This window comes from Dendrobium catenatum, unplaced genomic scaffold (genome assembly GCF_001605985.2).
Source record: "Dendrobium catenatum unplaced genomic scaffold, ASM160598v2 fragScaff_scaffold_1456, whole genome shotgun sequence".
Taxonomy (NCBI): domain Eukaryota; kingdom Viridiplantae; phylum Streptophyta; class Magnoliopsida; order Asparagales; family Orchidaceae; genus Dendrobium; species Dendrobium catenatum.
This window is the reverse complement of record NW_021319918.1, coordinates 54,265-69,357: the sequence shown is the minus strand read 5'-3', so window position 1 is coordinate 69,357 and position 15,093 is coordinate 54,265. Positions and strand designations below refer to the sequence as shown.

Genomic DNA, 15,093 nt, shown 5'->3' with positions numbered 1-15,093 from the left:
CTGGATGTCTCAAAAAAAAAAAAAAAAAAAAACCCGATGACACCAAATTCGACTCAATCCAAGCCCAAATGGGTCCAAATCGATGACCCAAAGCACATTTGGATGATCTAAATCATAAATTGGACGACCAAACGATTTCCAAACATTACATGCTTATAGTCAAATCGAGCAGCTCGATAAGAAAAATCTAATGAGCCAAATATCGTTGAATTATGATATAATTAAGATATTCAAATATCCATTAAACAGTCCACAATCAAAGGGATTAACATTGGTCGTCCATTCAAACCACTCTCAACTTGCCATTGATCTCCAAAAATTCAACACATAGAGATAAGAGAGAATGGTGCAACATTCATAAGAGACATCAAAGTTTTTTTTTTTTGTGAAAATGCTTAAAAAGGTAAAAAAATCACGGGATCTTACTCAGTCAAAATGACTACACTAGTGTTGGTTGTTGATTACAAATAATGTCATTCTCAGGAGGAGGGCGCTGGCTCAATGTAGCACATTATATAGTTGAAGAATGAAATAATAGTTGTTCTTAAGAAAATATTGTCTTGCTTATACAGTTGGCAGGGTCTTAGTTGGATTATGACATTTAGAAGGATCGTAGTCGACAAGTTGCAAAGATTAAAAGTCATAGTTGGGTGAGGGTGATCAGAGGGACTGTATTTGACTTTTTATGGAGGTTAGAATGACAGCAGGCGAGCGACAGTGGTTGGAAGGACCGTAGTTGGGCGACAGTGGTCGTTGGAGAGACCCGAAGGACCATAGTCTGACGACAGTGCTTAGAGGAAGGCTCTCCAATAACTGCCAGATGGAGGTCCGACGGTGATGGTATGGAGGAGATTCAACAATGGCGGCTTGTTGGCACATATTTGTCAGTGGTGGTACTGGGATGGAGCTCCATGATTATTTAAGTCTCAGAGTTCTCGTCTTCTTCATTCCTTCCACTCTCCCCCTAAATGTGAAAAATAATGGGCTACTAATAGTTTTTTGGGAGTGACATGACTAGTAAATATGAAGAAGATCAATGGTAGGTTGGAAGTGTTCCATTAGATGACTGATATTAGCTCCCTTATTCATGGAGCATTTATCAAGCTTTTAAGTACCTTAGAGATGTTAGAATTGAGTGATCTTAGACTCATTGGATTCGTCTCGTCAAACCGTTTAATTCGACTATAAGCATGCCATATTTGAATATTGTTTGGTCATCCAATTAATGCTTTGAAGCTTACAAGAGTATTTTTGGTCCTTAGATTTGGGCTCGGATTGAACTTAATTTGGTGTCATTGAATTCGTCTTCATGAGCTGTTCAATTTGATTATAAACTTGCTGAAATCAGAGTTTGGATGATGCTGAAATTTAGTTTATAAGTTTTTAATTTGGGTGCTCTTCAAGATTTATGCTCTTTCAGGACAATTTTTTGTGACAAATCAATAAACAAACTAATTTACAGTTTCATAAGAAATAAAAAAAAAATTGTTTATTTATATAGAAATAAAAATATTTTTTAATTTCTTACAAAACCGCAAGTCTCACATGATTTTAGTACATCATGATTTTATTTTCCAATATGACGCTTTTCTCAAATTAACGTCTGATTCGGGAGAAATTATTCTACGCGGACGCTGAACGTCGTACGAAAACTAATCAGAATAAGCCACATCGGTACCACTCGATACCGCAGCTGGGTACCGTGCTCGATATTACTAATATGACTCATTCTATTTAATCTCTAAATATAAAGCTGAGTTCAACGATCGCACATAATAATTTCTCTTGATTAGAACCCATACCTAAATTCAACAAAGTAATTTCTCCTCATCCGGACCCATACCTAAATTCAATTGGCAATGGGCTCTTTTTTTAATTTGGCCTAGTTCTGCGCAGATGCTTCATGCGGAAAACATGAAGTGCAGTAACGCCGTTAATACTTAATACCAACCGCACGCTTCTCACTTCCAGTAACGAAGCCTGATGAGAGAAAGCCTCGAGGAAGCTAGCTAGGAACGGACGAAATTTCTCTCTCTATATCTCTTTCAGTTGTTTTTCCCAATTTTAATTTATATTATATATTGTTGTTATTGTTGGTTGATTGTAGAAGAAGATGGTGTGTGTGAAAATCTAGGCTCTATTCTGGATTTTCGTCAACTTACTAGGGTTTGTTAATCCGATATTTTGGGCATCTTGAAAAATTTATATTGGTAATTTGTCACCGAGATGATGGTTGGTAGGTTCGAGTTGTTTCATCGGTGGAGATAAGCCCTAGCTTGGTGTTGCTCTTGTGCTTCATCTTGGGTTGGATCGGCGAGAATGTGGGGAAAATTCTACTGGCGGAAGAAAGGAGGGAAGAAAGCAGAGGGGATCGTGGTGCTCTTTGCTTGGCTCTCGAGCCAGGAGAGGCATCTGAGGCCATATGTGGATCTCTACTGGTCTCTCGGATGGGACTGCCTCATATGCCATGTCGATTTCCTGACTCAGTAAGTAAAGTTAGTTTGCGTAATTTTCTTCTATCTGTTTTGATGAAATTATTTTCCTTGGCGAAGAATAATCAAATAACTTTTTGAAATATCGGAAGCAAAAAAAAAAAAAAAAATCTTCTTTGAAATGTTTAGCTTCATTTGGAGTCATGTAAGTGATTTCCTCTAGCGAACATGGATGATTCTGACATAGAAAGCCATCGTAATTATTCTGTTAGGAATCGAAGGATTCAAAGCTTTTTTATTTGGCAAAGAGGTAACAGGACTGCAAGAGACCAACTGCTTATCTTCTATCTTTTTTCATTTCATGTGGTCTTGACTAGAGATATATTAACATTTGAGGCAGAGAATGCTTGTGTAGCATCTCAGGAGAAGCAGAAGTCTTATTAAGGAAGTTAGTGCTTTGTGTGAAATCCTGCCAAGAGGATTGGGAATCAAGATTTAGAATTTCTGTTCTTTTTTGAAATGGAATGAAAACCTTAACACATAGAAACTTGTTCTATCGTTTAACGCTTTAATTGTGCAATGTGTTCAGATTGTAAAAAAAGTAAACTGATGAGAGGCTTAATGTGGTGACAATGGGCCTCGCCATGTATTTTTGACAGGCATTTGTTAGTTTCTTTATATATTTAATCATAAAAATTTATACAATGTAGGAGTTATGTTAAAGAAGGCAACATTTAGGGCTGTTCATCTCTTCTTTGTTGACCCTCAGAGGTCTCTTTGCTCAAGCTCTATCTCTAGCCACCCAAATCATAGAGTCCCAGCCATGGCCATATCACCCTAGCCCTTGGATTACTCTAACAAAGACCTCGGTTTCTCAAGGAGACATATCCATTACCTCAACTCCATAGGTGAACCTAGCTCCCTTAATGAATTAGGTGCTATTCCCAGCCCTTGTCTAAAGTCAAGCCTAAGACAAGTTTGCTCAATGGCTAGTCTTGTCCCCTTATGGGTTGATCTAAAACCAAAACCTTCCGCTAGTGACATCTTGTCCCTTGGCTTGCCTTGCTGCCTTTCCTTAGTGACATATTGTCATATTTGGTTGACATGTACCACTCAACTTTATTTCCTTGTGGGAAAATAAAATTTTGAAGAGCCCACATAGATTTTGGGTGTTCCTATTTTTGTGATCAAATACGACATTGAGAATAGCGTACTATCTCGAAGGATATAAACAATATTCTACTATGAATTCATATACAAAAATAGGGTTTTAAAAATCTTTCACTTTCGTAATCAAATACAGATAGAAAAATAGCATACTGCCTCGAAAGACATAAATGTTATTCTAAAATAGTTTTGGAAGACAAAAGTGAGGTTTGAAAGGTTTCCATTTTTGTTATTAAATACAATGATGATCATATCATATCTCCTTAAAAAGATGAAAATGATGTTTTGCAAAGGTATTCAAATATAAAAACGGGTTTTAAAAATTATCTACTTTCCCAGAGATTTTTTCCTATCTTGTGAAAATAAGATAGAGTTTATTTTAATATGGAGTTGCAGGTTCTCCATTCACAACAAGGGCAAGACCTTATGATTAATTACATCCCGGGAGAAGTGAATCCCCCAAGAATACTCTTGATTAAAGTAGTGACAAGTATTTTCTTGGATTTTAAAGATTAAGACAATGATGAGGGATTTTGAAATTTTCAAGGAGACATGTTTAATGTTGAATAATTCTTTATGGAAGCCAAAATGATGAAAAGTATGGAGTACTTTAAGATTATGGGACCACCAAGAAGCACTCGAGTCTATCCTTTGCTGTGTTTTAATATTTTAGAGAGAGAATTTTTATGTTTGAATTGACATTTTATTAAAAAATTGAGATTATATTCTTAGAAGATGAGGACTTAAGATTTGAAATATATCTCAGAACCTAGATCTAAATTGGGTACTATAAAGTAGAGACTCGAACCTATCTAATGAAGTGCAAGTTGGGTTTACATCTTACCTGAAACAAAAATGATGTGGACATCGTCAGAGATTTCGACATGTGTACCATTGGAGACACAGAAGATCGACGGCTACGATCGGGAGCTTATATTTTTTGAGTAATTTATGTAGTAATTTATTTTATTTTCAGTTTTTACTGTTTTACCATTATGGGTGGTCATTTGATGTTGTAGTCCCGAGGGCATTTTAGTCTTTGTTTCTTTTCTTTTTGATGAGACCTATATATAGGTCATTTCTATAGTATTTGGGGTGATGATGATTATGAATGAAATTCCAGTTTTTTTTTTTTTTTTTCTTTGATCTATTTGTGAGTTAATGAGAGGAAAATGGAGAGGGCTTGCATCACCCGTCAGCCACCGGTGGATTCCGGGGACTCGCGGTTAGTACCTAATATTCCCCCTTTTCTTCTTCTTTGGGCACCACCACCGGCCGCCTAGCCTAAGCTTCCCAAATCCCTTCCCTTTTCCTCCCTAACCCGCCACCCTCGCCAACTCCCTAAGCCGCCGGCCTCCCCCCACCCGTCCGCTGCCATTCTCCCTCAAATCCCCTCCCTGCCGGCTTCCCCTAGCTTCCACTAGCCGCCGGCCCCTTCTCCAGTGAGCTTTGAATTTTGAATTTCAAAATTCGAATCTAACTTAAATACTTTTCTAAAATAACCTCCCTCAATTAAGAAGGTGCATTCATTTAAATTCAATTTGATATTTGAATTTCAAATATTTTCCTCCCTAATAAATCCTATTTAGGAAGCCTCTATCTTAATTTAATTTCAGATTTAAATCAATTCCTAAATCAGCTCCATGAATCCACATACATTGACACAAAATAAACCCCCATAGGGCCGGCCCCTCTTTCCTCTCTCCCTCTCTCCACTTTGCCACCTAAGCAACATTTAATTCCCCCCTAAATCCCTCAAGTAACTGTCGGCCCCATTACTCCCTTAATTGGGTTGATTTGAATTTCAAATTAGCCTCCCCCTTTAAAGAAAATCTGAAATTAAACTTCTGATTTTCCCTCTCATCTCTTTTCCCCCAAGCTACTTGATTCAACCAAAAGAAACCCTAACCCTAGCTGCCCCCTCACCTCCCAAGTCATCTCCCATCATCCCCTCCCTTTCTCCTCACCAATCTCCAGTGTGCTCTTCCCCAACCGTCGCCACCACTATGCATGGCCGATCCGGAAGTCGACCATGGTTCCTTATTTGATGATCAAAGACGAACCAACATCCTTGAATCTCCTTTCTTTGATGTGAACCTAGACGTGGATTCTTCCGTGGAGGATTACTTACATCCCATCCTGTTTACATTAGTATCTTCCATCGAGGAGCACATTCTTCCCAGATGTTGGATGCTCACTAGTCATCCCGTGGATTCCTCGTCGCCGGCTACTTCCCTAACAGACTAGACTTTGGGCACCATTTGTCTCTTAGAGGCATCGCTCGGTTTGCTCTCAATCTTCCTCCGTTAAAGCCCCACCGTCAAGAGCGTGAGTGAGGGACCAAAGGTGAAGAGTTCTATTTGTTAGCCGTGGATTATTGCTTTTGCCATAACATTACTCTCTCTATTTTTAAGATGTTAACTTGATAGCATCCCGTTAATCTAGTTGTAACTACATGCTTTGCATAGTCTCTAAGTGATAATTCCGAAAGCCGAACTTGGGTAAGCACTAAATCTATAACTAGCAAAGTTTTAATAATCTTATATTAAAATTCCCAAACAATTCTTGTTCCTTTGCATGGTTTCACATCAAAAAAGCTAGCTAAATCACCTAATAGCATCAAAATCATGATGTCCAGTCTTTTGAAAGACGTGTAAGCTGTTGTTTAAGTTTTTGAAATTTATGGTCAACATCTAAAGAATATCCTGAGTGGCCCTGGACTTATGAAGGATGTTGTGCATCTAAAATTAATGCAATTAAAATTTTAATTTTACTTTGTTTCTAATGCATTGCATGATAGTTGAAATACTAAAATCATAAATGCTTGAAATTTTAAAAAGGCTTAGAAATTAATTTTTTAGAAGGCTAAACTTCCCCAAGTTTAACACCTCATCCTTATAGGTCGGATTATCTGAACTTTACCATTGGGCGGGGAAGTGTCTAAAACAATGATAGAAGAAATACTTTAATATGCATGCGACCCCGGACGGTATTCAATTTACTTTCTTAGAACGTTTATCTTTCTATATTATTTATTCATAAATTTTATTTTTAATTATGAGAAGAAAAATCTTTTTATTCCTAAGAGCCTTGCAAAATTCTTAGAATCTGCAATGATTACAATCTGTCTCCTTAAGGAATGAGTTAGCTGCTTACAGCTTAATTAATAAGATCATATAATTGTGATTGATAGAACGTTTTTCTTGGAAAATATGACATTTCACTCCTTGAACACAAATTTGCATATGTATCATTCCGTCACCTTTTAATTGTATCAGATACTTCTTCACAATTTCCTGCTGAAAACTTCCTTATCATGTAGGTTTTTCCCTGAGAAGGCGACAGAACTAGCCTGTGGTGTTCTTGATGAGCTGATTAAGGTTCGTATAATTTAGGCAGAAAGCTCCATCAAATTCATTAATAAGTATGTTCGTTCCACTAAAATCACAACGAAGTTAGTTAACTAATAAATTCATGTAATAAATGTAATGAACTCTCATGATTCCTGTTTCCTACTATTGGTGTCCATTACTCTGAAACCCATTTGTTACATTACTATTTTCACTTTTATTGCTTGGACTAAATTAATTTATGATGTATGTTTTATAATTGCTCAAAAGTACAGTGGTTTTTCTTTGAGATGTTGGTGATGATGAGAAAATAAAAAATTCAAAATTTGCTTCTAATAGGCATTTTAATTTTGTGATTTATTGGTGTTCAAGAGTAGGACTCTATGACACAACGGTGTGGACATGGGAAATAGACACAATAGGGTATAGACATGATACACGACTATTGTTGAAAATATAGGTTACTGTCAAGTATTGGACACATTGCATACTTACATATATATGTATATACATATATGTATGTATGTATGCATATATGTATATATAACACTTGCCTCTTTCAAATTTAAAAGGGTCTCTCATTAGTCTTCGATTCATCTGCAGTTTTGTTATTCCCATCTTCGTTATTTCATTTAACCCATGAAAATGTGTTCTATATGAGTGTTTATTTATTATTTTTATTCGGAAATGCTGACGGCATGTCCAACTCTTGTTGGACTTGTGTAGGGTGTGTTTTGTATCCTGCATATGTTGATCATTGCATACTTTAATATTATTGGTGGATGATAAGTGTATCATTAATGACTTCATTGGCAGTTGGTAGATAAATTTTGATGTCATTTTATAGGTTTAGCATTGTCCGGGCTGCTAGGATTGGCCCTTGTGAAGTCTAATGAAGTTTTTGTCTGTATTTCTGTGAATGGCAGGAATTAAAAATTAGATCATTGCCTATTGTACTTGCTGCTTTTTCTGCTGGATCAAAAGGCTATTTTTTCAAGGTTCTCCAGGTACAACTTTACTGATGCCTATTATTTCCTCTTTATATTGCATTCAAGGATAAGTTGCTGCTTGCACATATTAGTAAACTTCTTACCCTTTTCTGTAGTTTGTCGGAGGAAAAAGTTTGGGACCACATACTCAGGTATGCCTAATGTTCTTTGGTTGCTGTTTATTTTTGGCATTATTTAGAACTCTTCCGTACTTACAATCAAAATAATGTTAGTTAACTTCAGAATTAATTTTCATTACACTTTCTGGTTTCATAAATCTTTTTTTTTTATTGATACTTTACAGTGAAGTTAAACACTAATGCCCATTGACTTATTCACGCATTTTGACTTTCTATTAATTATAATTGTAGCTAGATCATTGCATCCCTGAATCTTTTTTTATTTGTTAATTGCAAATGGTTGATTCTGCCTATTAAGAGTTTTTGTACGCTTAAGTAGAAATGAAATTTTCTTTCATATTTGAAGACTATTCATGCATAGTTTTGCTGCATAAAATTTGGAGATTTTCATTGAGAAGATATAAGAATAGCGGACATACTGATTAGTAGAAAAATAAATATTGCTTGTTTGTAATAATTCAAATGGTAAGTTGAAAAATTCAAGGACATTGGAGAATTGTACGCTATTATATATTTATATGTAGAAAATATTAATAATAAAATGTATAGAGAGTTGAATGATGAAAATTTTGAGGTTAGTAAAGTTAGTGCTAGGGTGATCACTATTAAATTATTGGTAGTACATTTAAATTTTGTTGATGCTTATTTCTCCTCTAATTTGATTATAGAATAGTTTGAAAAGAAATTTTTGGAAGAGGCAAATGAACTATTACAATATATATTGCTAGTTTGCATGGATGGAAATATAGTTTCTAGTAGGATTGACAATGAGAGAATTCATGATGGGAATTAATAGGACATATAAATGTGATGAGAGAAGCTATACTTGATTTTCCTGTAGCATATGATCTTATGATATAATGGACACATACTTGAATGAGAGGAGCATGCTTGCATTCAAAAGTGGAGCCACCATATCACAAGTAGGCTCTTTTTTACTTAAAAAGAAAGAAAATTTATTTTGCAGTAATTGTAAGATGATTCAAGAAATTTTTTTATTATAACAAAAAGTAGTTATTAGATATATATCATAAGAGTATAGATAAAATAATCAAAAGGACCGATCTCCTAGAATGATGTGGTGAAACTAAAAATGTGAGAAGTTGGCAATTTTTCAAATTATGGTGCTAAATGAGCCAAGTTATAATTTCTTTGTTGAGTTGGAACCTAATATGGGATAAAATTGCTTGCTCCATTAAGAATATTATCGTACAAGTTTAACGATTATCTATATATTGATTCTATATAAAAGAGATTTAGTGGCGAAATGAGGAGGTGTACGATGCCATTATGAAACTAATTGTGCTTCTAAGGAATAACACGACCCACTTTTATAATGATTTTAGGTACAAGTCTTACAAAACGTTGTCATCAAAATAAAAGTTATAACTTTTATTGTGGCACTAATAAAGGGGAGAAAAAAAGAGAGAGAATAGTTTAGGCAAGCTATAAGAGATTTAGACACTTTTATCCATTTGGCATCAATAAAATCATTGATAATATCATCCTAGTTAAAGATGAAAACATCAAGGAAATATATAAATATTATTTTTTAAGTTAAACTTTTTTTGGAAAGCATATTTAACCTAATAATGAGGTACATTAAATATGATCCCTGAAGTGAAGTGAAGTGATTTATAAAGATGCATAAAGGTAAAGCTTTGAGTTCAGGTGAGATTTTTAGTGAGATTTGAAGAGTTCTGAGTGGTATTACTTTCATAGGTTGTTCCAAAGAAATGTTGAAAACTAAAAGAATGCCAAATAATTGAAAAAAAATTATTTTAATACCTTATTTGGAAAAAAATGAAATGTTCAAGATTGCGGTAATTATTGAGGAATCAAAGTGATTAGTTCTATAATGAAATTATGTGAGGGAGTAATCAAACATAAGTCTTCGAAAATTATGTTGATGGCAAAGAATGGATTGTTTTCTTATTCCAGGAAGATGCATTATGGAGATATTCTGATATTAAAGCATTTAATGGAAAAAAAAGAGAACAACAGATCTTAATTTGATTTTTATTGATCTTGAGTACTATGAGAGTTTATTAGGTGGAAGTTAAAGTTAAAAGGCATGCTAATTGACTTTCTAATGGGGCTGCTGATGTGACTAAGCCAAAAGTTTTATGATCATGATATCCTTGCTACCTTGAATGGTTTAATCAGAGTGGATGCTTGTGTAGTTTCTTTTTTCAAATTCGGATCATTTAGTTGTCGATTTTGTGTGGTTTGTGTCTCACTTTAGGCTGGTTTGTATAATATTCTTTGACTTTATTGTTTGTGAAACTTGATCGAGCAATTAAAAAAAGGTTGCGTGCCAAAGATATTTTGAGATTCTTAAAGATATGTCTATTGTAGAATTGACTAGTATTGAAAATTGTTATGGGGTGATAGAGTTCTTAATCACAAATGAATTACAGAGAGGATTAACATGGATTATATATTTTATTATATTGGTTATGAAGATGCTTCTAAAGAATATTCAAAGCAAGGTATTTGATTGTATGTTTGAAGTTATGGGAAAGAATTAGAATATAAAGCTTAAAAAATTACATTGGCAACAAAAAAATAATTTATGTTTTGTTAAAAAGATCCACTTTGGATAGTATTTTATATAAAGGAAATTAATGAAAACATATTGATGGATATGGAAATCATCTTCATATATTTTTAATTGACCTTAAGTCCTATGATAATTGATTTGGTTCACATTAAGAGAAGAAAAAAGTTATCAAAGATATATTGAAGTTCTTAAAGATATGTCTAATGGAGCATGAACTAGTATCATAGACCAGTTCAAGAGGGACGGTCCAGCCGGCCCAACAGTTGGGCCAACCCTTGGTCTACAGCAGGCTTCCGCATGTTGTTCCGCCCATGCCTTTTCCCACCTCCCTTGGAGTGGGGTCTACTTGAGAGAGAGAGAGTTGAATTTGGGGAGGGCTCTTTAGTCTTTGGAGCTATTATTGTGTTTGGTTTAAGTAGGAGGGAATTAAGGTTTGGGTTATCTTGTAGTTGAATTATGTGATGCTTTGGCGTTCTTGGGCTTTAGCAGCGTCTAGAGAGTTGGTAGAGATTGATCCTCCTCTTGAATTGGAAAAAATATTCTGTGCGGATATCGGACGGCGTCTGGTACCACTGTGTACCGGGTGACGTGGCGCGTTTTTGTTTGTTTCCGGACCGTCTGGTGCTGTATAGAATAATGTCTCCTTGAATTGAGGATCAATTGTATCTTGCTATTTTTCCTTCAAATTTAGTCAATTACTACGTTATTATTGCTGTTTTTCTGGATTTATTTGGAGATTTGTGGAGAGATATCACTGAAATTCCATTATTGACAAGTTTCACTTGAGTTCTACAACTGTTTCCTATCATATTTGTGGAATGATAGAATTTTTTTATGCCCCCATCACATTAGGATTATATTGCGGATAAAATAACATTACATCCATTTTTATTGGTATTGATTGTGGAGATGCATATGAAGTTTATTTAAAGCGGGGTGACTTAGTATACATTTTTTTTTAATGGTAGTTTTAATCAATCAGGCATTAGCTAAAAATGCTTATACATAAAGGGCTCACAATTAAAAAAGATATTAAATATAGGATATGCAATATCAGTTGATGTGATAATAATATGTATCAATCATGATTTCTAAAAAAATAATGAAATGCCTTTAGAGTACTATGGGGCAGTATCATTAATATTTAATGTTGCATTTTTAAAATTGTAATTGCTATGGCCATGCTGATGGCTTCTTTTTTGGGTGGTGAAGAAGTTATTCATGGCCTAGTTGAGTGTGACATAAACTAGATTAAGATTGATAAGAAACAAATTTAGAAAGGATTGATAAAAAAATAATTATAATATGATAGTAGCATTTATTAGTGAAAAGTTGATATGATTGGGCATATTGCATGAAGAGTAGAAAACACACTAATATTTTTGGTAGAAAAAATTACGGATAAAAGGAATATGAAGGAAAAAGGGAGATCAAAGCTAATGGCTTGAGTGTGCAAAACTATTTACATTTGACGCAATACTAAGTAGGAAAAAAAAAGTGAAGATTCTTGAGGATGATGGTGATGAACTTGCAGGATGATTATATGTTGCTGAGAGAGTGCATCTCCGGGCAAATTTATGACTCAAGTCCTGTCAATTTCAATGATGATCTGAACGTTCAGTTTGTGCTTCATCCATCATTTCTTAAAATGAACTATCCTCCAAGAATGGTTTCATGGATGGCAAAAGCTTTTGCATCTGGTTTGGATGGTCTCTTTCTCAACAGTTTTGAAGCACAGCGTGCTGAATATTGGCAGGCTTTGTATTCCTCAGCTGTAAGGCTATTTTTCTTTTCGGTTTTGTTAACTCAGCCTTTATCAAATATAAAAGATTCATCATTTTGTTCAATTTTTTGGAATTACTATGAATGCAGAGCATGGGTCCTTTCCTCATACTTTGTTCTGAAGATGATAAATTGGCTCCCTGCCAAACTGTGTGTAGTTTTGCTCAACGTTTACAAGAACTAGGTGCAGATGTCAGCTTTATCAAGTGGGGCAGTTCTTCTCATGTAGGTAAGTTTTTGAGCAACTCGTTATTGTATTTTCCTGAAGGAAGGTTTACCAAGCTTGGATAGTGTGTCTAAGCTTTTATTCTGTGCGGACACCAGACGGTTCTCCCATCCGGTTAAGCGTTCGGTACCGAGTGGTACCGAGGGCGGGTACTGAACTCGGTACCGAGCTCGGTACATTTTTGAGGTGACGTGACGCATTTTTATTGGTCTCCGGACGCCCTCCAGACTCCGCACAGAATGATAAATCTTCTAACCTTTGGTTGAATGGCACACAACTACATCCCTTATATACACAGGCTTACAACACAGAAAAAGAAAACTTGCGGCTCATGCATTATTCTCCACTTTTTTGAGAATAGATTCCCTTAACATTGAACTGTATGAAACTCCATCTTTTATGCATAATAGATCTTACGTAGAATTTAAAAAAAAAAAAAAAGATCTTACGTACAAGCTGCAATCAATTAGTAATATCGCCCAGCTACCATTTTTCATAGGAATTACTTAGGGAGCGGACGTCACATTCATTTATTAATCTCTGCTAAGAGTGTTGCTCCTCAAACCTGTGCTCTCATAGGCTTATATCCGTTTAAACCGTGTCCAACCAAGATCATTTGTCAATCAAGGATGCAAAGCATTTTGGTTAACCCATTCTTAGGCTTTGTTTGGGAAGGCTTTCTTACTGCTTCTTAAAGCAGTTTTCTAGTATTAAAATTTTAATTTTTGAACTAAAAAGTAGCTTTAAGAAGTAGCAAAAAATCGTCCCAAACTACCAGGACTTTTAGTTCAATCCTAATCAACCACCGGTTGTGTGGGTTTAATTTAAGAGGCCTTTGTCTATGAAGCATTAATCTTATGTTAGAGCAGTGAAAGTTACATCCTGTATTGGTTTCTCTTGCAGCTCATTATAGGCACCATCAAGGCGAGTATAAGGCTGCTGTAAATGAGTTTCTTGCCAAGGTATCTCTCAACTTTTCGACAAAGCAGCTCAATAGAGCTGCCCATAGCAAGATACCCGAATCAGTCTGCGATCTCCATGGTGCAGCACTTAGTTCAAATGAAAGCTTAATGAGAGTAGCCGTTGAGCCCAGTGATCACTTCTTCTTGCCTAGATCAAACGAGTTCAGTGATACCAGACCTGCCATTGATGAACAAAAGGGTGAGTTGTTTCAGCTCCCAAGTATAAAACCCCATGGAGTCCTCAGCCAGATCCTCTTTGATGTCTGTGTCCCTAAGAACATTGAAGGCTGGGACATTAAGCCAATGTCATCCTTGAATAGTAGTCATGATTGTCGACATGGCCCTTTTAATCCAATCAAATACATCAGACGGTCCAGGCTGTAGAACCTTTCAGATAATGGGAAAATTATTAGGTGCGGAGATTGGACGTAGAGATATATCCGGACATCCACTTAAAATTTAACGCGTTGAGTGCACTTTGGTTGCACTTTTTTGTGCGCTTTACCTGCACTTTACATGCGCTTTGGCTGTGCTTTTGATGCTCTTGGCTTTAAAGTTCAGCGGACACATTAAATATATAAAGTAAAAAATAAATTCAATTGAATATCCATATGTTCATTTCATGTGTCAATATTTTATTGGAGTTCAGACGTATCTCTATGTTCGGCGTCCGCACCTAATAATTTCTCAAGATAAGGAGGAACTCTTTATGTAAATATGAGTAGTTCAGCATCCCTTGCGCTTCTAACTTGTGTCATTTGTCTTCATGAATGAAGCATGTATAAATGAGTTGATTTATACTCGCAGTGTTTCAAGCATAACAGGCAATGGTCTGATCCAATGTATATTAATTTCCATTAAATAAAATTATTATCTAAATCTAAATTCTAGCCGTTTATGATTTGTAATATATGCGTGGCATTCTTTCTGTTGTGTACGAATTGTATTTAAAATATTTATGGCACAAAATATTTAAATTTAAAGGTGGTTCTTATTTCTTAATGTTATATGGTGTTATATGTTAAATATTTCATTAATAAAAATAATTATATTAAACAATTATATTTTAAAATACAAATCTGATATATAGAAATTCCAACTTCATTAGAAACCAAAAAAATATAATTAAACTGGAAAATATTTTTTTGATTTCTAATATCTTAGATATTTAGATATGTTAGATGTATTAGATATTTTGATATAATTGTTCATGTATTTAGATAATTATAATTAGTAAAATATATTAGATATAAGTAATATAAAGATTTAATTCTATATTTAGATATATTAGATATAACTAAATATATTAGTTTTTAAAATTTAAAATTCGTTAAGCTCCTTTAATTAAATTGATAGAGTAAAAAATACCAACGAAGAACAGATTAATAGCTTATTAATTACCAATATCAGTTAGAAGAAATAAAGTTGCTATCGCTTAAATAAACAAAATACATATCTAATATCCCAAATAATTTTGGTAAT

General features: G+C 34.7%; 1 protein-coding gene across 1 annotated transcript; it reads left to right on the top strand.

Annotated features, from left to right (window-relative positions):
- The first annotated feature begins 1,920 nt into the window (after positions 1–1,920).
- LOC110096033 lies at positions 1,921–14,496 on the top strand. The gene is made up of 7 exons (XM_020821787.2): positions 1,921–2,486; positions 6,922–6,979; positions 7,876–7,956; positions 8,055–8,090; positions 12,176–12,415; positions 12,514–12,652; positions 13,553–14,496. Exons 1-7 carry the CDS (start codon positions 2,320–2,322, stop codon positions 13,993–13,995), a joined length of 1,164 nt encoding a protein of 387 aa, XP_020677446.2. The 5' UTR covers positions 1,921–2,319; the 3' UTR covers positions 13,996–14,496.
- Positions 14,497–15,093: the final 597 nt, after the last annotated feature.

What these genes read in the sequence shown, in the direction of transcription:
- LOC110096033 (XM_020821787.2), top strand. Translation starts at nt 2,320, where the DNA reads ATGTGGGGAAAATTCTACTGGCGGAAGAAAGGAGGGAAGAAAGCAGAG. An exon ending in CATGTCGATTTCCTGACTCA is followed by an intron (nt 2,487 to 6,921) that starts GTAAGTAAAGTT and finishes CTTATCATGTAG; the next exon opens with GTTTTTCCCTGAGAAGGCGA. An exon ending in GTTTGGGACCACATACTCAG is followed by an intron (nt 8,091 to 12,175) that starts GTATGCCTAATG and finishes ATGAACTTGCAG; the next exon opens with GATGATTATATGTTGCTGAG.